This window comes from Lampetra planeri, chromosome 19 (assembly GCF_965212315.1).
Source record: "Lampetra planeri chromosome 19, kcLamPlan1.2.h2, whole genome shotgun sequence".
NCBI classification, from domain to species: domain Eukaryota; kingdom Metazoa; phylum Chordata; class Hyperoartia; order Petromyzontiformes; family Petromyzontidae; genus Lampetra; species Lampetra planeri.
Window position 1 is genome coordinate 4,648,557 of NC_136125.1, and position 27,453 is coordinate 4,676,009.

At 50.3% G+C, this 27,453-nt stretch overlaps 1 protein-coding gene across 1 annotated transcript in view; it reads right to left on the reverse strand.

The window, feature by feature from the left end:
- Positions 1-271: 271 nt before the first annotated feature.
- The window catches only part of LOC144723977 (RING finger protein 150-like), a 146,309-nt gene continuing 119,127 nt past the window's right edge, over positions 272-27,453 (reverse strand). Inside the window, exons 3-7 of the mRNA XM_078602790.1 lie at positions 23,283-23,354; positions 21,678-21,760; positions 14,747-14,843; positions 593-911; positions 272-407 (exon numbers count right to left, since the gene is read on the reverse strand). Of these exons, the coding sequence (XP_078458916.1) occupies positions 283-407; positions 593-911; positions 14,747-14,843; positions 21,678-21,760; positions 23,283-23,354 (696 nt within the window). The 3' untranslated portion in view covers positions 272-282. The remainder of the gene's footprint in view (positions 408-592; positions 912-14,746; positions 14,844-21,677; positions 21,761-23,282; positions 23,355-27,453) is intronic.

Genomic DNA, 27,453 nt, shown 5'->3' on the forward strand with positions numbered 1-27,453 from the left:
CCTTCCAAATTACAACTCCCCATTTTCTCACCCACCACTCACATTAAGGGGCTTAGTTCCCAAGCCCCGCGACTTATACGCCTCCACCTTCAGCCCTTGAGCGGACGCGTGGAACTGGATGCGGGAATAGACGAGGCAGATTGATGTGGAAACCAGGAGTGTGTGCTGGGGAGTTAGAGAAGAAATTAATTAAGGGATGTGTAGCTCCCAATATCACCTTTCTGTGCAACCAATACCCCCCCCTCCCACCCCGCTGCCCCTCCCACCCCCTTCCCCCCGGGTTCAGAGCTTGTTGTCAGACTGCGGGGGTTCGTTGAGCTCGGGGAGGACGGAGCGGATCTCCACATGACACGGAGAAGAGTCCGGGCTGCCCACGCACACCCTCTCCACCTCCACTGCGCCCGCCACTGCACAACGCACACACACACGTACACACAAGCTCGAGCACACGTACAAATGCACGCACCCTATGTCTGTGGTCTAACAGAGTCGTCTGGGTGAGAGCAGTATAACACGAGCTGGGCAATGTTCTGCGAGCATACGGGCGCCACCAACGCGCACGCCCGCAAGGCCGCTCCTGGAGATGACTCACGGGCGCGGGCGTAAGGCTCCGGGGACTCCACGGGGGGCAGCGGGGACGGCGGCTCGCTGCAGGGCGCCGGCGGTGACAACAGCGGCGACGACGGCGGCGGCTGCGACGACGATGGGGGCGGCGGGCTGACGGGCGACTGCGGCTGCTCGTAGGGCGGGGAGCTCTGCGCCGAGCTGCTCTCGGACACGAACGCCTGGTTCGTGTGGGCGTTGGGGTCGGCCGTGCCCAGGATGCCGTCGGCCACCCGCCCGTGGCTGCCCGTGCCCCCGCTGGCCCCGACCCCCAGCTCCTCCTCGCCGCCGCACTCCTCCTCGTTAACCTGCGGCGGGAATGGTGGCGCGTGCGAGCGAGCGAGCGAGCGCTCTTTAAGCGCAGGTCGTCGCAAGCACACTTCGCCGAGCTCGTCGAGACTGTCCGGGCTGTGTCTGCATGATAGATATGTATCTACAGTAATTTCTGCTACGGTCAGATTTTTTATGATTAATTTACAGATTTGATTGCCCGATGTTTAAAGTAGGGTCCGAGTTCAAAGTAGATTTGGCGCAACGTCGTTTGAGACATCATATCAGTTTTCGGGATCTGACGATTATTGCAAAGCTTTGTTTCCCATAAATATGCAAATGCATTTTACATTTTCATTGTAAGCAATTGCGACGTTTCACACTCGCGAAACGAATGTGTTACCTTGGCAAAGTGAGGGCAACTGCAGCCAATGCATTCTGCTGTCCTTTCTCTATGCATGAAGAAAACTTTAAAGCTCTTCAAATGCACACATCGTTCAATATAAGCCCTGCCATAAGTCTTCTAATAATTGTCACTTTATAATCTTTTAACGCTTAGACATCACATGCTGTCAGTTACGCATGAAATAATAACATTTACTAAAATAGTCTCGGCTTATTCGGAATTGTGATGGAATACTTGCATGTTTAACGGACGAGAGATATGTATTTAGAACTTCATCTACTTACTGTGTTTGTTATCTTACAACATTTTTGCCAGGAAGTATATTCGTACCCAAAAAATACATCGATGACAGAGTGATATTTTAGAAAATGGACGAGACGATTATCCCGGACCTTAAATCGCACAATTTATCGTGGTATCGCCACATCGAGGCAACCCGAGTTTAAAGAGTTGAAAAGAGGGGGGGGGGGGGTAAAAACCCCCATTAAAGTTCGGGTCAAGCGTGCCACCATAACGTGCACCCGAGTGACATCACTGCATTGAGAGCGACTTGAATAGCGTGAAACAACGAGGCGCTGCGAATTCAAATCCCGGTCGACTTAGCCCATCATCCCTCAGAGGTGTGCGGCTACTACAGGCGGCGCACACAAGCGGATGTGCGGCATGCCTCGTTGGCTGCGGTCGGAGTCGCTTCGTCAAGGTGACGCTGCGTGCTCGCCGAGTGCGGCGTGTTGTCGTCGTATTGATGGAGTGGATGAATGTGTGACGGGCACGGGGACTGCACCCTGCATCGCCAGGTGGCAGTGCGAGCCGGCAGCCAGCGCCTGGCACCGATGCCGCAAGCGAGTGATACCGTGCGTGCTTGCGCGCTTGCTTGTTTGCTTTTGTGCGTGTGTGGCACCTGTGAGGAGTGGTCGTGCGATGGTTCGGATGCTGCGCTATGAACCCAACGACCCAAGTTCCATTCCCGCTCATGGTCAATACCAGTGATAATTTTCTGAATCGGTTCTGGGCCTCCCCTCGGTCAACTCAGCCTCAAATGAGTACCTACTGTGATGTGTAAACATCGCCACTGGGGAGACAAAGGCGGCCGGGCATGGCGCTGACCACCCACCCCCTCCGTATGCCGTGCCAGCCTTTATAGGTGCTTGCTAACAGGACTTGCCTCAACAATCTGTAAAGGCTATACGGGGGGGGGGGGGGGCATCTGGCGTAGTCCCGTGACCTCCTGCCAGCCAGCCTTCGACACTTCACGAGGCCTCAAAACGTGCACCGAACCTGGCACAAGCCCTGTTGTGATGTCACCGCCACTCTGTGGCAGCTGTGGTTGTTGTTGTTGTTGTTGTTATGTGCGCGTGTTTGTGGCCTCTGAAGCCATAACAACCAGACTGTCCCCCATGACCTCCGGCCAGTGAGCCTTCACCACTCCAGAGCCTCAAAGTGCACCTAGCCTGGTACAGGTGCCACTGCAATTCCACGTGTGGCCATTAACCCCAAAGGCACAAAACACTACAAAATTTACGTAACGGTTGTGCAATTTGCACCAACAAAAAATTACCCCAAGTGGCATCTGAATATATGGCACTGCGCGGCAGAGTGCCCGACCCACAATTGGAGATCATGAGTTCAAATCCAGGCCTGGGGGATGACTAAACCCATAATCTTTCATCCGTGGTTAATTAAATGAACACCATTTTACGGGCAATTAACAACGGTCATCCTTTGGATAGACTGGCCCCTTGCAAGGGAATGTGGAAACTGAAACAATCGACTCAGGGCTTGCAATGGACAGGAGCATCTCGCCAATGCTTGTTTAAGAAGTTTCACTTTAAGCACCAACGTGTGTGCATGCGCACCGCCACACACCGTGCATTTCGCGGAGGTTATTTGACCATCCTTCACCATGCTGGTTAGTGTAGGTTGAAGGCAGGAGAGCATAGAAGTACAGTACAAAAATGGTTTGCGCCACATTTCCCTCTGCTTCTGACCGTGTAGCCCCGCAACCTATAACACCTGCTATGCATGGGGGTCACTCATTTGAGCACGACATGGGCTTAAGCTTTCGAGATCTGATAAGACTGGTTGCATTCCGGTTGATTTGTCAGGAGGAATAACCAAACAGTAGAGAGGAATCACCATCTGGACAAGGAGCACACACCACCCCGTGCTCTACGATTGCTGAGCAACCAATTACGTATACCATCTATTAAATGAATAACTTCATGCACATAAATCAATGGTGCGATTCATTACAAGCCCCTCTCGAATCCCTAATTTCCCCAATCAAAGCTGTATCTCTAGGAAAGTGATTAATCAAAAACCTTCGTTCCAACGCCGTGAACCCCGGGGTCTCTTCCAATGTCCCAAAACGCACAACGACGGTTATTCGGGGCGTGGGCATCAAAAGCACAAAAAAACGTTTCCACCAAACGCGGAGATTGGGTGGTAGGGATCGCTCTTCCCCAAAGCCTCTGCTCGAGCGCTGGAACTGCGGCTCGGATAAACGCGACGTGCGCAAGTGCGTAGCGAGCGTGCAAACAAACAAACAGCCGATGCATTCATCCCGACGTTTTTCGCCGAGCGGCTCGCCACGGCGGCTCGCCACGGCGGCTCGCCACGGCGGCTCGCCACGGCGGCTCGCCACGGCGGCTCGCCACGGCGGCTCGCCACGGCGGCTCGCCACGGCGGGGGAGCAGCATGCTTGTTTGTGGCGGCCCATGTCACCACGTTTAATGCCACCCCCCCTCCCCTTTTGTTCGTTCCACGATTGGCAAAAATGAATGCAATTGCGTGCCACATTCATTTCACGGACGTCCACGGGCCCAGTGCGTTGTCTAATGGCGAGCCGCGGACGGCAATACGATTGTAAATGGCCATTAGCCATTAATTTGGTGTGAATTGCACGCTGTTGCTGCCAAAAGCTTTTGCCGCAATTATCCGAGGTAAGCATCTTTCCCGAGCGAAGTGCGATTCCCAAGGGACAAGAGACAATGCTGACCTCATGCACACGTGCGTGCGCGCGTGCGCACACACGCACAAACACACGCACGGGTGCACACGCACGCGCGCGCACACACGCACGGGTGCACACGCACGCACACAGTTTTGGTACAATGCAGCATTTAGAGAACCCTTCCTACATCGCTGTGTTGCATTTCACCAGTCTAACGCTCACTATTAATATCAAAATCAAACACATGAATTATTCATGTACACAATTAGAATTGCGCTGTGTAATAAAAACCCAGGTACGGGTGCGCCACTGGGAAAGTTCTTATTAAATGACCCTTTCAAAACTAATTTGTGGGTTTCTTTTTTATATCAATGCATTCAAAGCATTTTGTTCTCATAAAAAATGGTGTTAAGAGTTGTATGTCAATGACTTAGGCCAATTATATTTTTACACATTTGGTTTTGAAGATATTTATTCTGGAGAGAATTGCTGAAAAACAAGCATCGTTTATTTCAGGACTTGCCCCCTTTGGACAGAAAATGTTCCAGGTAGAGTGGTAACTGACAAGTCCAGAGATTTTATTGATTTGTTGAGGGATTTCACCAAGACCCGCGGGGTTCTACCTTAGCAACAAACGCCGCTGGATTATCCCAAGCCACCAGTTTAGCTTCTCAGCAACAGTGTTTAATGAAACCACATGTTCTGTTGGCACGAATGTTAGGCTAACAGATAATGTGAAAATGTCTCCCTGCTCTAATGAGCATGGGGCATTACTCAATTCCACTGGCAGCAATACGCCAATGGCGAATATTCTACATTATCCCTCCAACGTGTTTAAGGGTTGTGCCACAGAAACACATCATATTCTACAATCCCTCCACAGGGCTCTTCAGCAAGTGGCACTCAATTGATTGCAGCAGGATGCAGAGGGGGGGGGGGGGGGTCAGGTTAACCCTCGACTGGGATTTGAACTCGCAGCCTTCCGATCAGTGGCCGTAGAACGTCTGGCGTGGGATCAGGTGCAACGAATGAAACACAAGCCTCTCCCCCCCTCCCCCCTTTTGCAATTCCCACCCATCTTCATAGCCCAGCAACCCTCCAGCCCCGTGGTGATGAAGATGGCAGTTGCACCGCCGGCACACTCGACAGCTACACCGGCATTCCGATTGCGAGCTGAGGGCTCCTGACCGCTGCGCCGCTGGACACGACCGTCGAGAATAATTCCCTCTTCGCGATCACCACGGTGGCTTTTTCTCCAACAAGCCAAGTTTTATTTGTTTTTTTATTCTTCTTTTCCTTTCTTTCCCTCGGGAGCCCCCACACCCCCCCTGACATTCAAACACAAAGCCGGGGTCTTACTCGCCGGAGAAAAGCGGAGATCAGATTCCAAGGGAGCGGCGGTGGCTGCCGGCGCTTGCACTTGCGCCTGCGAGCACTGGCTGCTGCTCTGTGCGCTTTGACGACTATGCGCCGCCTTTTGATCAGCGCCGCCTGACTGATGAGCCTCCCTCGCACACTGGCAGCCATTCCCTGGGCACCCACACCTGCTCATTGCCCGTGGGCTACTGTAACGGTGAATGCTAATTAGTTAAAGGGCATTTTCCCCACAGAGCACTGAAGCATACGGAAACTCGTAATGCATTAATCAATAGAGCGCGCGCGCGCGCGCTTGTATGCAGGAGGCACCGAAATACAATGTGGGTGGCAGGTCAAGCGGTGACGAGGTTCTAATAAATGCAATGGATCACTGTTGACATTCGGTGCTGGCCAGAATTCGAACCTGCAAAAAAGATGTTGCTGACTTATAATACCACGTTTCATCTCGCATCTCATTTTGTTGCCAATTATTAGAATATATGGCTTGGTGGCGAAGCGCAGATGAGAGCATTTAGTTGTTCTTTGGAGAAATCGACCTGTGCGCCATCATCAGCCACGATCCATGCCGAATGAAGACCTCCCCCCCCCCCCCCGTGCCGCCGCTACCCCACGCGGTCTGGCGAAGCCACGGATCACATCGCACGTCCCCAACCTTTGGCTGCCATTCTGCAACCGGCCGACTGCGTTGGTGACCATTCCTTCTGGCGATGCGTCCTTGCCCAAGCCCACTTGTGTTTGTTCCCTAATCCAGGCATGAAGCTCTCCACGCATCTTGACAATCTTAAAGATTGCATTACATTTTTTTCGTCAGTAGTCATATTTCTGATCCATACCAATACGAGTAATATGCACCGAATGAAACATTTCTTCTTTAGGCACAATGGTATGTCGGCTTTTAATATTCAATTACATTTTCCAAAAGCACTATCCTATTCTCGTTTGCCCCTTTACCGAGTCACTGTGATTCTGGTCCACCGCTTGTACGGGACTTTTTTTTTGCGCATATTTACCTTGAGTCCAGCTTTTACAGCCCCTTCGCTCAGTAATTTCCTATAGTTAATCCCCAATGGTTCTTATAATCACTATGTCATGGACATAGAATTTCCACCACCAGCTGATGGAGAGGAGCAATGCCCCATTGCTCGTTTTTATCAGGGAGGACTCGGACTTTAATTGAGTTGGATGGGCAGAGCAGATATTTTTCTTTCACCTAGAGAGCCGATGCACAGCTTTAATTACGACTAGCGCTAATGAACACATTAATATCTCCGCTCAGCAATACTCGAGTCATTAATCACAGTGTGGTGTCTGCTTTGATGTGAACTCTGCGGCAACACTCGCAAGGGTAAACCATTTCTCACTGCAGTCGTGATGCCAATTTGCCAAATTTAAAAAGTAACTCGGAATGTCAAACTCACAAATCGGATCTTCCACAGCGAGGGACTGCATGTCCCCTGTAAACAAGATGTAATGCTTCTATTCGTGGTATAAATAAGCGTCAAACAAAATATATATAATGCCGAATGCAGAGGGACATTGACTTGACCCAGCGTCCATGAATAAATGTTCCCTGCATGGCTGATTGTGTTTATTTGTGCCGGCCGCTGTTGCTTTTTCCACGTGAAGATACGCGGCGGCTTTGGAGCCGCGCGCCGCAAACACCAATTTTCCTCCCCAACAAGATGCTTCAGAGAGCGGGAGGGGAGGGGGGGCCCATAGAGTATCACGCCCGTGTTGATCACACTTAGCCACTTGCAACCCGCCTATGGCCTGTGGGCCCACGAAACAATCTCTGCAGGGCCTGCAGCAGCAACAGTGGCAGCCGCAGCCCAAGCAGAAAACAGCAAAGCGTTATCATCGGGGGGGGCCCTGCACTATTACATTTTAGACATTTCAGTGGTGTTTAGATTGTTGTCACATCCCCACCGAATATGACAAAGTCATTATGATATTATTATTTGTATTTGTTATGCTTCATTACTTCGGAGAGCTTCGATGGGTCTCATGACTCTTTTTCAGGAGGGTCCTGCCAAGTTTTCGTAGTGGGGGGGGAGCAATGCTCCGACGCCCGGCCTAACGACATCGAAGCCACGCACGGACGCGCACACGCGCGCAACGCTTGAAAACAACCGCATACCGGCCAATCAGCAGTGCCCCTCACCGTCATCCCTCCAACCCACGGCAGATTGGAGGTGGGGAGGGGGAAAACTGAAGCCCCACGTGGCTCATTTTAAAAGCCGGACATGAAAATCACGGGGGAGGGAGGCTGTGTTCAATAGTTAATGATGATACATGCGGCGTGGGGACCGATCCTCTGCGCCTAGGCTGGGCAGTGTGCCACAGACTACTGTGCTGCAGCAACAGCAAGAGCAGCATTGGCTCATGGGTGTATTAATGTGTGACCCTTCCACTAACCCTTTGCACTCCCCCCAGCCAGCCCCAGTCTGAGAATAGAATATATTTTATCCTACACACATATATATATTACGACGCTGTAGAATAATTCAAGATGCCTTAATTAGTTAGACCGTGGTAGAGAACACTTTTAGCAGCACGGCTGTGGGAAAAAGGCTTTGTCGGCCAGCACTATGCCCCAGCTGCTTTAGGCAACCCAATACTGGATGGTCGCACAGCACACCAGATGCTCATTTCAGACCGAATTACTCGAAATAGATGTTCCGGATTAATTGAGATTACCAATTGATGCCAATGTTGTGCATGGCTAGGAATCTAACCCATGGTTGCTCGACTCTCATTGCAGTGTGTGTGCACCACTGCACCAGTGCTCCTCACAAAAACAAGATCGACAAATCTTTGGGGAGGCCCAGGACAAGTTCAGATAATCGTCACTGGTGTTGGCCGTGAGCATGAATCGAACTCGTGTTTCTGTGCTGAACGCTAATCGCTGCGCCACTACTCCCCACCACTATTCATCACATTCTCACGCACACACACACGCATCCCACTACCAGCATATGTTTTCAGGTGCTCTATTTACCAATTGAACATAGCTGCTGTTAGCCTCTTTTCCTTCCACCCACACATCACTGAATACTGATGAACAGAGACCCTCTGTGTGAGTGTGCTGAGCAGCATACGCAATGGTTCAAGACTCAACTCTAGTGCTTCGTACTGAGAAAATACTCAGGGTTCTTCTGTCGGAGATGTCAAGCGCACGCCACAACGGCCGAAACGGTTGTTAACCAACCCACAAATGCACCAGCGTGGGATGTGAATAGTTTTTTTTCATACAATGTCTGGTCCCCGCTTGCTCAAACGAGTACTGGGATGCGCTCGTGTCCATTCGGCAGTCCTGAACCGGTGGTGAGAACCTTTTGGTAGGCACCCGACCAAGTGACAGTCGACTGTGTCCGACGTTTCGCTGCATGTGCCGGGAGCGGAACAGCCATGGCCAAGATTTGAACCCTACTCATCAGGATCCGGAGGAGCCCCTGCTGTTCAATTGCTCCGTATCCCAGAATTCGTTTAATTCGGCTCCTGAAGAAGTTCCCGGGCACGTGGAGCAGAACGTCGGACGTCGCGCGGAACAACGCGCGGCAAACCTATGATACCCCCCAAAGTGCGAGTTGTTGTATCAGCACTGCAGCAATGGGTGTTGGGGTTCACTGGTCCCTGGCTGGGACTTTAACTTCATATCTCAAGAGCAGGAGCCATGCAACTGCATTGCCCTTGCATCTTGGTATTATTGTGCAATAGTAATGAGAATAATAATGATGCTACAGCTTTAACTCCAAAATAAATATAGGGCCCACTTTTTAAAATGGCCTGGTATGTCCACACGGCACCGCCACTACGTAAAGACGGCTTGTGCAGAAGTGCATTCCAGCCTAAATTACGATGCTATGAAAAGCCTCGTGACAATTTTTGTTACAAAAATATATAGTTTCATGAGAAGTGCGTCTTCTTTTACACCGGGCACACGCTGTTTCATCAGAGCTGGGACACGAAGGAGCGCTCTGACGTGAGTCGGGTAAGTTGTTTTGCACTTTAATTCCCATGTACATTTGCCACGCGTGTACATGCACTGTTCTTAATCAAGATTAAAGGCAACCCATTTCAAAGTGGCAGGGCCAATTGAAATGCTTTTAGGCGTAACTGTGCACTGTGACCAGCGCACATTGATATTCACAATGGTTGGAGACCCTTTAAATTATCTAACGAGTGCCACATTAACATTACACATGTAATCTACAGTATGGACCTTCAAGCCCCCTGGAGTATTCAAAGGGATTCTGTGAGACACCACAGTGAAAAGGGTTTGGGTTCGATTCCAGACTCGGACACCTTTCTATTTTGAGTTGATAGGCTCTCGCCCTGTTCTACATGGGTTTCCTCTGGGTTCCTAGGGGTTCTCCCATAGCTAAACACACACACACTATGTAATGGGGAAGTGGCCAAACATCCCAATGCAAAAAAAAATTACCTGCAGATTACTCATTTAGGATTACACTTAGCAAACTTGGCAGGACCCTCCCGCAAACGAGTTCATTGAGGCTTTCGTGAGTAAACAAGTGAAGAAATAAAAATCGTCATTAGCCATTCTCTATCCAACTGCTGGATGAAGACCTCCCTATGCCCTTCTCATAACTCACGGTCCTGCAACAATCCAGCATGAGCTGATCTCATCGCTGCATGCCTGTGGACATGCCCTCTCCTTTGGCAGCGATCCCAAGACCAATCTTGTCCATCAGCCATCATCCCTTCTAACCTTCTCCCGATGTGCTATGCTCACAAGCAGACTTATTAGCCATAACATTAATAGCTCTGTAAGTTTACAGAACGGAGTCACAAGACTATTTTAAGGAGGGCCCTATATGGTAAAATAAATAAATATTCCGAGTGGAATCCCATGCACACGAGGAGATACAAGAGGATAAACTCCAAAATCCATATATGGGTCAGCAACCCACCTGGCTATACCGTGGTACCTCGGTATACATCGTTAATTCGTTCCAGAAGGTCGGACTTACACCGAAAATGACGTATACCAAACGATTTTTTCCCATAAGAAATAAAGGGAAGGGAAATAATCCGTTCCAGTGTGTAAGAAATTATATTTTATATGGCATATTATAAATTAATGGGGTTGTATAAAATAATTTAGACACTACTTATTACTAAAATGCATACATAAATTAAAATAAATGCAGAAATAAATTGAAATAAAAATAAAATGTGACGTCATTTTACCTTGCTGAGTGAGAGGAGTTGATAGCCTACGAGGATGGTGGTGAGGAAGGGGAGGAGTCGTGAACGGGGTCTACGCGGGTACGCGGTGACTCATCCCGACCCATACAAGTTCTAACAAGCGCGTCGTATCCCAAGCAAAGATGTCGTATCCCAAGACATTTTTTCCCTGTCAAAACACGACGTATACCAAATTCAACGTTTTCCAAAGCAGCCGTATACTGAGGTATGACTGTACTAGGCATCTTCAAATGGAGCAAGCTGGGAGTATCACATGGCAAAGACCCTCCCCCCCCCCCCCGCTTGATTCACCAACCAAACTTACAAAGCCTGCCCCGTAATCAGCGTTGGCTTCATTAGAATCAACGTGCGTTCAGAGTATTTGCCTACTATAAATATCCACGTAATGAGCCACTTCGTTGAGATATCATTTGTGGCCAGATCACTTCTGAAAAAGAGCTGTAGAGGTCAGCGGGCCTTACCTGGTCAAACATAAAATAGTTTCCGTTGACTTTGATATGAAGCGTAATATCTCGCAACAGAGTGTAGTGGGCCGGTCGATGCGTAATGTTCCATGGCCTGGGACTCACGGCCATTCATTCGGTGGCAAATGCAAGCCTATGTGCATGTACAGCCCCATTATCAATCCACTGCTGGATGAGGGCCTCCCCTGTGGGTTGCGGTGCTGCCATACTTCACGACGCTGTTCAGTCCCGGATGGGTAAAGTGGGCAGCAAAGACACGGAAGCATGGAAGTACAGTACAAGAGTGGCCTTCGCTGCACTCGCCATCCTGCCACCCCGCAAATGTAGCACAGCCCGGCGGTCGCCTACGACGACCTGGCAGGCATTGCAGTCAATTATCAAGGCACTATCCAGGCTCAAACCTGCTTACGCTTTCTAATCGCACGAGTCTGAACACATTACGGATGCTTGGGCACAGACGCAAACCTACGAGCTGCCGTAAATAAGCATAACAACAAGGTTATTTAATAAAACAAAGCCATCACCCGTTTCCTTCACGCCACTGCGAATGCTGCCACAATGTTAATCAGCCCCATTCTCCCCCATCGCGGTCACGATGTTTCTGAATCCACGCCGATGGGAACGAACTCTCGCGCGCGTTACCGCGGCTACGGGGGCCCGCCCGCCCGCCCGCGCGCGATTAAATTAATGCAGCTGGGTGACACTGAAGGTAGTGTAGCTGGCAGATCGAATGCCGGATTAGGGGTTTAAATCAGTCAACCACCGTTTTAGACACTGGCGGAGCCAGCGGGGGTGGGGGGGGGGCATGTGCCCCCCCCCCAATGATCTGATTGAAATCCCTAATTTTGATCGGATCATTGGGGTTTATTAGTAATACATCGACATTTTGCGACCCCCACTGCCACTGTGTAGCATATTATTACGTGCCAGGGACTCTATGAGATGATAGGACAATAGTCTGAGTCCATAATTGGCAATGAGTAACGACAAAGCAGTTAGAAGTGACTCAGAATTGTGCGCAGTTGCGTATACAGTACACGACTTCCCTGAAGGCAAACACCTTCAGCGAGCGCGATGCCGATCACACGCGTTTCGAATTCGACCCTTGATCGATGACTGCGCCATCGCCGCACACGCATCTAATAGAAAGCAAGAGACAAGTCCTTACTTACTAACAACTCCTCTATAATTTTTCATAGCTGGAGGAGGGGTTGCCCCCCCCCCTTACCTAAAAATCCTGGCTCCGCCATTGTTTTCAGAGTGAACTCGGCAGTGCTGGTGGGAAGTCAAAGGTTGTTTTTTTTTAGACTGGCCCCTGACATTGATTGTGGAATTTCTACCGCTGGGCTCGGGGCCAAAAACAGAGACGAGCGGCCACTACACATTGATATCCGCATGGCGACGTTTTGACTATTTAAAGGGATCAAGAGATGACGGTACAGTCAGCTGAGAAACACACCGCTTCATTTTCACGCAAGTTAACTTTTTAGTTTGTTCTTAACGAAACAAAATGCAACAACTTATAAACCAATTGCTATTTCTCATTGAAATTTTCATTTTGCAGAGCAGCAAAGTGACGTTTTTATTGTTCTCAAATTGCTGCCAAAAGCCTCACAGAGGACCATCGCTCCGTTGCAGATTGTGTAGGCAGACTGTTTTGTAAAAGTCGCCTCGGATATTAAGTTGTAAAACCACGGCTGGCTAAATATTAATTAGGAAAGCCTGCACGCTGTCAAACATGCTTCCAATTTCGCTTGTCACTATCAGCGACGGCTTAGAGGATTCAAAGAAGTCGCATATTTCAATTTAGATAACGGCATGAAGAAAGCTGGAGCCATGAATCCCAGGTCAATTCATGAAATATGACTAATCTGCACAGCAGGAGCTTGGCTCCTGCAGACAGTGCGTGTCAACAGAGACAGCAAACAGGCGAGGAGGTAAAGATTATCGGCAGAACAAAATCAGTCTTATTGCCTTGGCAAAGTGACTCCCACTCAGTGCGACAATGGCTCTCTTGAGAAGCTCTTTCCACCGGAGCAACGCAACACGAAATCACTGCCCCCCCCCCCCCCCCGACTAATTTCTAACCCACATTCCCCCTTCCCCCGACACTTGACTCACAAACACGTGGATTAGGGGAGATGGCAAAAGATCCGAAACACCGCTCTCAATGTTAACAATTACAAGTGAACTTGGGCAAAGGCACATTACTGGAAGGGATGGTGATCGATCGACGGACAAAAGTACGTTTTTGGAATGGCAGCCAACAACCGCCATGAATGTGAAAGCGAGAGGAGCAAATAAATCATTAAAACAGAAAGCAGCAGCAGCAGACACATGGGCCAGATGGGAAAGTTCACTGTGTACAACACCATGGCGCTGAAGTATTTTAAGTCTGAGTGAGCGCAGGGTGGTTAATTCAACAGTTTCTCTCTGCAAGTATGAGCATTGAATGTGTGCTCATATCCGCAGGGAGGCCCTTAGTGAGGAGGTGTGGATTCCCCATTGCAATGGCAGAGGCCAGTCTCTCAAAAGCAATACCACTATTGTCATGATGCAGTACTTATTTGATTGACCCCCAAAAAGGATGATTGACCAAGTCAACACTCCCCCCTCCCTCTGCCCCCAACCAGGATTTAAACTCCAATTGTGAATCAAGCACACTGCCAGCAGCACAATCCACAAACAGGCGGTGAACTACGTCGCCATTCAGGCCTGAGTGATGAAATAACAACAAATATTAAAATATTCCCAAAGGATAACCTGACAAGCCCGGTGCACTAATCACATCGCAGGGCAGGGCGGGAGAAATGACAACTGCAGATGAATTTTACTTTATCCTTGGAAGTTATCACACACGCACGTACGCTGCCTGCTGCTGCTGCTCGCTCGCGGAGGCGCAGCTTGACAGGCAGCCTTCTACCGGTAGGGGGCCCCACATTTTTGTTTCCTTCTGTCGTGGGAAGAAGGGCGGTGGCAAATCGACAGCATCACGGGCGCGGACATTGACTAGTTAATAAAAATATCAATATTACTAATGGCACAATGGTTGGGAAATGCACACAATAGACTTCCTTTAATAGCTAATATAGCCCCTTGTGTGCAAAGACAAAGACCAAGATCCACAGTATAGCCTGAACAGACTGTAGGCGCAAGTGCTGTTAGCGACCACCTATGAAGTCCGGCACGGCACACGAGGGAGTGGGTGGCCGGCCCTACGCCCGGCCGCCTTTGTCTCTCTTGTGGCGATGTTTACACACCGCATCAGGTACTCATTTGAAGCTGAGTCGACCTCGGGGAGAGCCCAGGACCAGTTCAGATAACCGTCACTGGTGTTGGCCGAGAGGGGGAATCGAACTTGAGTCATTGGGTTCGTAGCGCAGCGAGATAACCGCTACACTACCGCTCCCCCCTTTGTGTACACACACATGGACTCACACTCACCAGTATGCCTAAAGCCTTGAGGATGTTGAGCTTGCACATGGGACATGTCCTGTGGTCCACGAGCCAAGGGTCCACACAGGTCTTGTGGAACATGTGCCTTTAACACAAAAGACAAAGACACAACAACACACACACAAGTCAAGAGATCATCATGGCCAATGTCGTTGATATCTGGGCACTATGGTTTCCTTCCCAAAAAAACCCTCACATTTTTGCTTTTGTACTTCACATAAACTTGCAACAGACTTACTCATGCAAGTGTAGTGGGTAATAAACTGGAGGAAGCTTAGTCCGAGGCAACACGTTTATTACACCAACAAACTACAATACAAGGGGTAACAGGCCCCTTCCACCCGATGCTCTACGTAGGGAGTCCCCCGGCTGGCTCGCCTCTTACTGGCTCTCACTATGCCTACACTGCTGGGGCTTGAGACTTGAGTCTTCACTGGTTATAAGCTGGAGCTCTCACTGGTACGAGCTCGAGCCGACCCTAGCCAGGGGCTCGGCTCTGCCCATTGGGCTCTTCTCTTCAGGGCTCCCGGCGAGGCTCTTCGGCCGGACGATGACTGAGATGGACCCCTCAGGGACCTGGCTTTTATACAGGATCCCGGGTCACTCCGTCCCTGGCCACACCTCCCTTCCAGAACCTTCTCCAAGGGCCTGGAGAATGACCTCATCCCCCAGCCCCCTGCCTGGGGTCTGGGGTCCCGACCGTTGGTGACGATGCTCCCCCCCAGGGATTGCCTAGGGCCAACAGCCCATCATCACTATTAAGCCGGTCCAGCCTCTCTACTGCTCCCTACTGGCACGAGCTAGTACTGCCGGCTATGAGTAGTGGCGATCATGGTCAATCATGCCACTACATTACCCCCCCCCCCTTCGTAGCATTCAGCTGTCCCGGCTGGCAACAATTCTGCAAAATAGTAAAAAAACAGAACAAGTGCGTGCACCTCAAGAATAACACAACAAGAACAACCCGACATAAATACCCCAGCCCACCTGTACAAATGTACAATTACACAATCACACGCAATGAAAGAGGGTATATCCGCCCGAATCCGCCGCGGCGCCCCATCCACGACACACGCAATCAAAACAACAACGGCGCGATGACCGAACGCAAGTCACAGGTAAGGAGGGCCATCAACTGTGGCAGCCCGACCGACACCAAGGTAGGTGCGCGTCGCGGTGCGTGTGAGAGTGTGGGAAGGGGCATGAAAATCTTGTGTCCCCTGAACAGGTCCGTGTCGCAGGGCCGTCGTACGGTAGTGGGAGTTTCGCAGGGGGGACAAAAGAGGCCGGCACCCCCTGGGCGACATCCGGGTTGGCGGCGGAGCCCATGTCGACGGGAGCGGCCGGTGACGACGGCTGTGGGGGGCTCATTACCTCAGCATCTGGGGGCGTAACAACATGGCTGCGCTGAGGGTTATGTTCCGCGGACACGCGACCCGGCTCGTCGGACACACCACGCGCTCGGCCCCTGTAATGTGTGCGTGAAACAGACGATGGCGGCGCGACAAAGGGTTTCAGGCACGACGGATAGACGTACCAACATCTGCGGCCCCATTGAACCTTGACACACTGGGGACGCACAACCTGCAAAATTTCGACAGGGCCCCGCCAGGGCCGGAGCAATTTTGGCGACGTTGCCAATGGCATCTGGGGGCAGTGGAGCCAGGCCTTGTCCCCCTCTTTCCAGACATGAGCGGACACACGAGGGTTCCGCAACCGTTCGTTGGCACGCTGTCGCCCGACCGAATTTTCCCTCGCGGCTTCCCTGGCCTCGAACAACTTTTGTAGGTTAAAACGAACGTGGTCAGGCAATTTAGACTTGCGTGAAGCCGGTTTTACATGCAACTGCACCTCCACAGGTGGGTCAACCTCTGCCGTACAGGAGGTAAAAAGGCGAGTAGCCCATGGCCGCATGAGGTGCCATCTTGTAAGAGGCCAGGACACCGGGGATCTGCAGATCCCAGTCAAGCTGCGATTGGCTCACCTGATGACAAAGCATGGAGGTGAGCGTTCTGTGCAATCGTTCGACCATGCCATCAGTCTGCGGGTGGTATGGGGAGGTACGTATTTTCTGCGTGCCCAACATGTCACAAACGTCCCGCAGCAAGGTGGATGAGAAAAACTTGGATAAACGGGTGTCGATCCCCAGATACCAGCGTCTGCGCACCGACCAATTCCAAACCCCGAACTGCAGTATTTTAAGGGCCTATAAGAACACCGCTTGTCGTTGAACCGAGAGGTTTCCGAAGGCGAAGGGGAACCAACATCTCCGCACCTGGTGGGATGCGCACCGTTCGGGACGCCAGCGCCTGAATTCGATACATCCCTGTTCAATTAGGATTTTGATGGGCATCTTGCCCAGAAAATCCGTACCCAGCAGACAAGGAAAAGCGAGGGATGAAGAGACCAAGATCGGCCCAGCGACCCACCCCATTAGCGACAAAACATGGGACATCAATGGGGAGTAAAGAACGACATTTTTCCGAAAAATATTATAAGGTCCGAAATTATTGTGGCAGACGCACCCGTGTCGACAAGCATCCAAAATGCGACCCCTTCAATGGAACCCATAATTACTGAAGAACCCGTGGCCGCGGCAATGACCCTATGGGCCAACTCCGACCATTGACTTGGCCGGAGCTCCTAGTCGGCATTATGGCAGTCCTGACCCCCGATATCCGATGCAGCATGACCCCGCGACGCGCCGTGCCGAGGTGTGTGCGGGGGCCGAGCATGTGGGTTGCTGCGACTCGCCTGGGGCCGACGTGGAGCCGAGGGGGAGCGAGGAGCAGGAGAACGCGGCCCGGGGATGCGACGTCGAGGTGCCTGGCAGCCTGACAACATAGGCCCCCGTAGACCGCAGTTGTAGCAGACGACGAGGGCAGCGTCCGTCCGTTGAGATGCTTGTCCCCGCTGTCAAAGATCCCGTGGACGCTGGCAGTCGTCAGCCCTCCAACCCCCAGCTGGAGTGGACACGAAGGCCTGGGCAGGTTGACGCTCCTCCGACGGACTGCAGGACTTGGTCGCAAGGCCCGTGTCCCGACGAAGAAGGAGGTGTGCATGAATGTATCTCGCGGCCCGCAGGGAACACATGTCGCCGTCTACGACGGCGTGTATCACCACCCGCAAGTCCCGTGCCAGCGCCAGCATTTTTTCTAATACAAATGCGTCGATACCTTCGAAGTCCATTCGAGGAAAGGCAGCCTTCGCTCGGGCGAGCAGCGCGCTGCAGAAGGCGAGGGGAGTTTCGGACTCACCCTTCTTCCGCGAGGCGAATTGGTATCGAACGTCCGATGGCGGCCCGTAGATGTCGGCCAAGTGTTGTGACGCCCGCTGCAACGTGGACCACTCTTCCTGTGGAATCGTGATGAGGGCGGCTAGTGCCGCGTCGCCCAACGCGGCCGGGAGTGCCTACAGCGCCTCCTCCTCCGTCCATCCCATTTTGCGGTACGAGAGGAAGCGGCCATGAACCCCAGAATCGGTGGCGGCAACGGCCGTCACCCGCCGCACTGCTCCGTCCTCCCCTGCCGCCGACTCCTCGCGGTGAATATCGTCGAGGATGGAGGCGGCGGCGTGTAGGAGTTCGGCGAGACAGGAGTGCGCTGCGTGCAGCGCTCTCCCTGGTGGTGACGTCCCGCCGGGTGGCCGGGCTGGCAGCAGCTCAGCTGGCTAAGCTTCATCTTCCCCTGCCGGAGTTGGCACGTCCAAAGCAGCTGTGTCGTCTTCTCCCTCGTCCGGAGACCTGGTACGTATCTTCCTCCGCGTTTCCATTGTCACTAATATAAGACTACTTCTGGCACCAGTTGTAGTGGGTAATAAACTGGAGGAAGCTTACTCTGAGGCAACACGTTTATTACAACACCAACAAATTACAATACAAGGGGTAATGGCCCCTTCCACCCGATGCTCTATGTAGGGAGTACCCCCACTTCGCCTACACTGCTGGGGCTTGAGACTTATATTGAGTCTTCACTGGTTATAAGTTGGAGCTCTCACTGGTACGAGCTCGAGCCGACCCTAGCTACGGGTTTGGCTCTGCCCATTGGGCTCTTCTCTTCAGGGCTCCCGGTGAGGCTCTTCGCTCTTCAGCCGGACGATGACCGAGATGGACCCCTCGGGGACCTGGCTTTTATACAGGATCCCGGGTCACTCCGCCCCTGGCCACGCCTCCCTTCCAGAACCTTCTCCAAGGGCCTGGAGAATGACCTCATCCCCCAGCCCCCTGCCTGGGGTCTGGGGTCCCGACCGTTGGTGACGATGCTCCCCCCCAGGGATATTAAGCCGGTCCGGCCTCTCTGCTGCTCCCTACTGGCACGAGCTAGTACTGACGGCTATGAGAAGTGGTGATCATGGTCAACCATGCCACTACACAAACAGTAACACAGCATTTGCAGCACCGTTCCAATTGCTAAGAACCACAAAGTGCTCTCCGAGTCGTAGTAATGCTCATTGCCGAGTGTTTATTGCTATGAATCTTCATCACGGCAGCTCCAACGTGAGGACCACCGCATATAGTAAAGCTGACCTTGAATCCTGCCTAAATATTTAAAATAATTATTGGCCAAAACAAGCCTTTTATCACAGTAATACGTACATAAAGCGTATAAGTGATCTAAAAATGCTGGTAATTAGGACGTAAGACTGCCTCACATTATTGTAGCAATGTATTTTCCTTTATGGCACCAATTATTGGGCAATAAGAATCAGCTGCTCATATTTATTAATGCTGTAGACTCTCGCGCACGGTAATGTGTGCTCTAATGACGATGGTGGCATTGAACAAGCAAAACTACTTTGAAACGGGCAGTCATATCTCGGGACTGATATTTCGACACTGTAAAGTGCTAGTCGGCAATGCAGCTCTCCACGCACGCTTTAACAGCTGAATATAGAGCCAACTAATTTTACCACGGCATGTAGTGCCCATATTTATAGCAGCATGTAGCCATGCCACATTCTCTCGCCAAGGCTGGAGTAGCTCAGGTTTTAACCGAGATGTATAAAAAGCCACGCGCGCACCTCGGTATGAATTAAAAAGGCAAATCTTGCCCGTGCTGCATTGTCTTAACGAGAATTCTACGGCGTATCATATTGCAATATTGCCCATGCTGCCGCATTGGCTGTGGGACTGCTGGTGGCACGGCATACGAAGGGGGAAGACTTGGGCAGTAAGACACGTAACTGCATATGTCCACGCAATGGTGATTTTCGTGCACAGCATCGTGTCATTTTTTTTGTCGACGTCTTTTTTCCCCCACCCCAGATTCACTTGTGTCGTGTTGCCGTTGTCCCAAGAGGGAAAATCCTTTTGGAAACCTCCAGCAGCAGCAGCACGTGTATTAGAATTCGTCATGGGAAAAATGTGCATTGCACAGAATGACAAAAAAATCCCCTAAGTGGCCTTGTTATCCTTTACAGAGCAGTGGGCACATGTTTCTACACACTCTGCCAAGAAATTGTCACATGATAGTCAAAACAATATTTTCAATTCTTGAGCTGTAATTCTGCCATATAAAGTATAAAATAATTGTATACGCTTGGTTTTTTTCGCATGCAGTTATTGGTCACGGAGCTGAAAACCATAAAGTGACTCCATTTGAAAACCCGATTTCATCACGGACGGCTGCCTGGATTCAAAACTCAGGTCTCAGCAATGCCAGTTCAGCGCTCTGACCTCTGCGTAACCCCGATACCTCGACCATGTACACACGTTCAAGACCGAGCGAGCCTATTGGAGACACAGGAGGCATGCTCAGATGCTATATTCCCTCTGATATTGTACATGGCCAGGGATCAAACCTAGGTCACCAAAAATCATACGTCAGTGTGCCAACCCCTCCACAGCCTCTCCGTATCACACATACACAAAGAAACAAAGACAAAGCTCACCTGTTTAGCCTTAAAGACTGTTATGTCAAGTGCTGTTAGTGAGTTATGCTGGCACGGTGCATGTATTGGTGGTGTGGCCGGAAAAAAAACCACACCCAACCATTGTTGTCTTCGCAGCATTGATACACAATATGAGGATCAAGTACTACATCTAGGCCAAGTCAACCTACCGGAGGTCTAGGCCACATTGCAATTATCATTGTTGTTGTACGTATGCATGTTAATGACCAAGTACTGAGCCTGGATTTTCTGAGATTCTAGCGTGGTGCCTGAGACTATGTATTCGTACAATAATGGGGATATAGATCCACACACACACATATGTGCACCAACTCTAGTATATATATTTTATCATTAACCTCATGTAATAAAAAGTGTGCTTAATTAAGGGCCTGTCACTCTCAAAGAAAAATCCACTGGCTTACTGTACACATTTAATGAAGCAGTATGTACACTTTTCAACTAAGCTGGTTTAATTATTTTTTACCTCAGCCAAACATTTCATTTTGTCTGAATATCATTACCAGCGTACAGCACTTCAAATCCTCATCTGCTACAAAATGTGCAGGATTATGATAATTATTAAAACCTATCTTCCCAGTGTCATAAACTACGAGGGGCAGAAATGATTGGTTTTTCTGCAGCGTATTCCAAGTCAACCAGCTAAATGTTGATGTGGCTGGAGCGCTGCGACAGCCAATCATCCATCCGGGGTCAATAAAATTACATTTTGTGGTTGTCCCATATGAGGCTGGGTCTCCACCTGCAGAGCAATGTGGACTTTCCACCACTAGCCTCGACTTGCCGACAAAACACTTGACCCAGCTCCAGTGCTCGGACCCGACTCGCAGATAAGCACCGTAACTTCCGACGGGGCAACACACTTGACATCGACGCACTTGTGCTGTTATACGATCAGAAACACTGCCGGGCTCGTGCGCCTCTTGCCATCTCGGTGGGTGACATATATTGACTGCTCAATGACACAGGGAGCACTGGGCGGGCGGGCGGGCGTGTGCGTGCTGCGTACTTGCACGGGAGGATCCGCACCACCTCGCTGGGCTTGTATTCCTCGATACACACGGCGCAGTTGTCAAAGTCCGTCTCCGTCTCCTGCAGACGGCAGAGAGGTGGCCAAGAGCGACACTCGCACGGTTGTACGGGGCGGCACGGGGCGGCACGGGGGAAAGTGGGGCAGCGAGGGGGAGCATGGGGCAGTGCGGGGCAGCGTGGGGCAGCGCGGGGCAGCGTGGGGCAGTGCGGGGCAGCGTGGGGCAGCGTGGGCTAGGGAACGTGCTGATTGCACAGGCTAAGGGAGGCAATCAGGATGAAGCTGTGTATGAGCAAGCACGTTTTTATCATTCAAGCGATGTTACTGCGCAGGCTTTTACGGTTGTTCTGAATAGGAACGGAAGCCGGTCAGAGCACAGAGTGAAACGTCCGACAGCACATCGGAGTGTTTTCCTTATGATGTCGTTCAAAGACAAAATTTCTCCACGCTCAAACGAGAAAGGGGGGGGGGGGGACACCCATTTTCCTTGGCAAACCTGGGCTAGTGGTGGAAATTCCTCATTTTTAAAGAGAGAATGTTTGGCCAATTAACTTAATGAGTATTTCCGTGTGGTGAGGACATCAGAGTGCCTTGTGAAAAACACGCGGACATTCAAGAATCCATATGGATTAGTCATCAGCCTACCTCACGTACTGCTACCTATTGGAAATTCATTGCCAGCGCCTTGAGATGTGGCCTCATTTAGATGGTATATCAATCAAAAATGTGCTGTACCGTCACTGCAGAGGGCCGTTTGCAAAAAAAGAAAAACGATCACACGCGGCAGTAGGCTGAAAATGTCCGAGCGATACATTTTCAGGAAGTGATAATGAGGTGGGCGCGCGGCGATGCGCGCATGCGAAGACTGCTGGCGGCGGCAGAGCGAGTGGCGTCGCAGTCGAAGGCTTGCGAGTTCAACTCCTGGTTGGCGGTTGTTGACTCGGCGGTCAACGTCCCCTCCGGGTGATTTAAAACAGGCACCAGTTTACAGGGAGGTCAACAGTGGCTGTCCTATGGCTGGACTCACTCACTCCCGTCACAGGAAAGGGGAATTTCCACCACTGGCTGTGAACCGGTGATGAGCATCCACCTTAAATGGACATTTGTGCAGAACATCACTTTGGCCTTCTTTTTTTATATTTTACTACGGAATGCGCAAGCCTGATGCAAACATCACATGCAGAATGGGACCTTTCTTACCAGTATCAAAATATAACAGTAGATTTTACCCTTTCTAGCAATAAAACAGCTGTGTTAAGATGTTAAAACACCAAACAGAAGCCTTTTTTCACCTTTTGGCTTTCTCTGGTCTGACACTTTGAGACGAGGCTCAAAAGAAAGCCGTCTCTGGTGTGGACCAATCAGTTTCAAAGACGATGCATATATTATCAGAGCATGTTTATGTTTGCACGTTCACCACAAGTACGTGTGGTTAATGCAGACAGGAATCCTTGAAAAAAGGACATATTAATACCTTGATTTGAAGCTTTCATGACTGCAGGAATCCATAAGAGTATCTTAACACCTGTTTTATTGCTCGAAAGGGTAAAATCTATTGTGATATCACGCGCAGTGCAGGCTTACCCGATCTCCCCTCTTGATGGTCTTCGACGGGATCTGTCCAATGGCCTTTTTGGCTGCATCCTCCAATCGGCGCTGCAAAGCACAAGAACGGACGCCACCGGTGAATTCCTCGTGGACTTCATTTAGAACCAGGCAAGAGTCAATCTGGCTCTAAGGTAAACCATTACGTCGAACAAACCAGCGGCGGCTGTGAGTGGCATTGCCAGGTGCACGGCCTTTAGGGGGCCGCAATAAACACTCGTAATATCCTTTTCTTATCCAAGAAATCTAAGCTTTCAGGAGCCCTGCATTGAGATGTTTGACCGGTTCGTTTTGCATGAAGGAGGTAGCGAGTGTGTCTGGAGGAATTCCACACGCATAGAAATAACGTCAAACAAAACCTGTATAGATGATATAACGGCAACCCACTTTCTCTACTGCAATCTGTTGGCCACTTTTCAGCCCAGTGGGTTTGGGATTTCGACCCTAGTAAAATCAACCAATGCAAGTGCCTCCACGGCACATGCTTCCAGGTATGAATGACATACAAATTAACCTTTACAAATAATCGATATGAATGCTACGCGACAAAAACAAATGGATTGAATAAACATAACAGTCCAGCCTGAGAACGAGTATATTTTGTTAGGGCATGGCTGGCAAGCTGCAATGTGTACAAAACTCTCTGGCACGTGTCATGACGGGTACGGCAAGATCGGACCATGTCCGTCCAGTGCTTGACGAGGTGCATTGGCTTTCGGTTGCCGAACGAACACATTATCTCGCACTCATTACACACAGAGTGCTTGCTGCAAATGAACCACAATACCTTGCCGATCTCGTTAAGGAGCATAAACCATGACGCGAACTCAGGTCATCCTCGCAGCAGCTTTTGACTGGCGATCGAGCAAAGATGGTCACTGCATCGCATGCGTTTAGATGCGCTTCTGTGGTCGTCTGGAACGCTCTTCCTTCCGAGATTAGGAAGCCACTGGACCTATTCACCACACCGCATGATGGTCCAGGGCCGGGTTTTGCACAAGCCACTGACGATAGGGCTGTAGCGGCCACTAATGGCTGCAGGGGTCAAGTTAACCCATTACTTACATCAGACTCGCAAGACGAAGTGTACCTTCCGTGAGCATTAGCAACGATGTTGTTTGAAGAATCGATCCATTTTTTACAGCCTTAGCCAACGAGGCCAAATTAACTTCGGTGAGATTGTACAGACTGAATAAATACAAAATGGGGCCCTCTCTATAAATGATCTACTCGAGGCAAAATGAGGCTACGCTCATTAAAGCCACTCGATTAAGCAATCACGGCCTCCCTAGGAACAGCACACAGCTTTATACAAATAACTCATTTTAAGCACGCAATACATTTATAATTAGTCATTTGAAAACGAATATTATTTAGTAATAATCATGCATTAATATTTGAGGCAAATTCAGTACCCGCCAACTCAATGAAACGCAAACATCGACAAGCACAGGCGAAGAAGCAGCGCTGTGGTGGACTGCACCACTGTCCCTGTGCCACTGTGCCATGTACACGGCAACACGAGTTCCGACTCTCAGCCACGGCCAACATCAGCGGCGAGTGATAGCGGAGCAACGCCCTATTTAAACGGGGGGGGGGGGGGGGCTATGTAAGATACGACTGTGGGCGCCCCCCCCCACTCCTTTCTCCCGACTAACTTTTATTGAAATAGCTAAAGATGTTTTAACCCGTATACAATAATATGTAGACTATAACTATATATCAGTTTCACACGTTGAAACAGGAGGATTTATCCACAACTCTGGCTGTTGCCTGATGATGCTAGTTGTAATTACTGGCGAAACGTCACGGTATTTTAATTGTAAATGTTGTGAGTTTACTCTCCAACACACCGGTGTGCTGAACTAGTAACGAATTGGCATGTTTATTTTACGTGACAAACCTTGGCTGTGTCGGGTGGTGGCGAGTTTAACAGACACATTCATATTTAAGCGATCCGAACCAAAAACCTCTATTATGTATAATGATATACTGTATATTAGTTCTTATTTTTTTCAAATAAAATTTCTTAACATTTTTGTTACTTGTATATCTGTTGATTCGGGGGCGGCCCACCTTGTGGCCGACTGGAACCCTATGCGACACGTACCGGTGCCACATACCACATACCCCCTCCCGCCCCCTACGGTAGTTGAACTCCTGAACCTGGTCCTGGGCGCCCCTTTGCACACTCGTAGCGACCGCGGTGGTCAAACAACTCCCACGACCGATACGGCGCACGCTGTCGCTTGCGGTACGGGGCTTCATTTTTATTTTATTGTTATTATTATTTGATACGCAATGCGTAGTGTTTAAAAATTTTTGCCGATGATTGCGGATGTTTTTTTTTTTTTTACACACTCACCATTGGTACACACACAACATGAAACGGAACAATCCAACGACGAAGGCTCTGCTTACGGTCACGGTCAGTCCGCGTGCCGTGGCGCCTGAGATGCTGTGCATGGAATGCCCTGGATTCATCGCTTTTGCTGCGAGGCAATTAGCTCACAGACAGATGCCGGCAAATCGTTTGGCACGCGCGCAACGTCCACGGAGCACAAAAGAGTAACTTTCAGAGCCTTAAATAACGAATTCAAGTCAATGACATTCATTATTTATGTGCAAACATCCCATCTGGTTTGGCTTATCCTGTAATCCAAAGTTTGATGGCGATTTGTGCGACTAAAACATAAATTAACGTAAATTGGTGGCGAGACCACCTCCAAGGAATTTTACGTGACACTTGAGTTACCTACATCATTAACTTGAGTGCAGCAAACTGGGTCTTTACACTCTGTAAAAAGGACAGAGTGTGTCGGTGGCCAGCGTATAAAGAATTTGATTTTCATGCCGTAGAACGGATCGATATATACGAGAGTGCAGCCCTGCAATGCCTCGATCACTCCACTGCTGGCAGAAGGGCCTCTACCAGGGCGGAGATCCACAGCGAACCACTTCCATGCGCTGGCCGAGACAACTTGGAAGGTCGGAGTACTCGCGCTTTACCCCACGATACGCAAACCTCTCCATCAACTCACTATGTCCCGCTCGCCCCATCGTCTCAGCTGCTGCACTGGGAGATCGAACCGGTGACTCCTGGGTTGAAATTCTGTGACACTGTGGCAGTATCCCTCACACTCACTTATAATATACAATAATTCAAACTCGTATTACCGAAGGAGCCCCTCAATGAGCATTCAAGACTTATTTTCCTGGAGAGTTCTGCTTTAAACGTTAGACCAATTCCCTTGTGATTTTTTTCTTTTTACATCTGCGAGTTCCGCCAAGAAAGCCCACACGCAAAAACGCTGAAACTCGGAAGCCAAAGGCACTGGTACTGCACGTCAGGAACGTGAAAACAACATAACATGTTCACAACTGCGATTGGTCCAAAAGATGCGGAAGATCGTGTGGCTATCTATTCGAGATTGAAAACTCATTTCCTTAGAACTGCTTTTTGTGGCTAACCATCGAACAAACATGGCCACTGCATCGCACGCGTTCAGATGCGTTTCTGCGGTCGTCTGGAACGTTCTTCCTTCCAATATTAGGAAGCCACTGGAGCTATGCACTTTTAAACCTAGATTGAAAACTCATTTTTTAGACCCGATTGTTGTGTTTAGTTTGTTGTCCCCCCCCCCGCACCTCCCATCGGCACAGTTGGCTACGTACAGTGCGAAAGAAGTTCAACATTAATTTCATCGAGGTTAAGCAGTTGCTTTGAGTTGTCTCAGTGCCCATGTCAAGTCCATTCATTATCGTTGGCACGAGGATCCAAGCTGCACAGATTTTGGAGGGTTCAGATGTAGGTGGCAGCCCTGCTAGTGGCAAGGGCCCCGGTACAAACAGGTGAGCACGATGAATTTGGGACAGAGGCCATTCTGACAACTGGTAGCATGCGCAGCACAGCGGGCGATACATTCTCTGATCTTGTCTCCAGGCGGCAACAGACGCATGGCTTGGGTCGCTGGTGGCCTTATTCTCGAGTGCGCAACGTCGTTGGCATCTTGCGGGCGTTTGGCACGGCAAAATTGGTCCATCGCGAGCGAGGCCGAATCAACTTGGCATTACAAACCCACCTTCAGCCAAAGACGCGTTTTTCTCTACACGCACACACAACAGGCTTGCGATCATCGAATACACATTT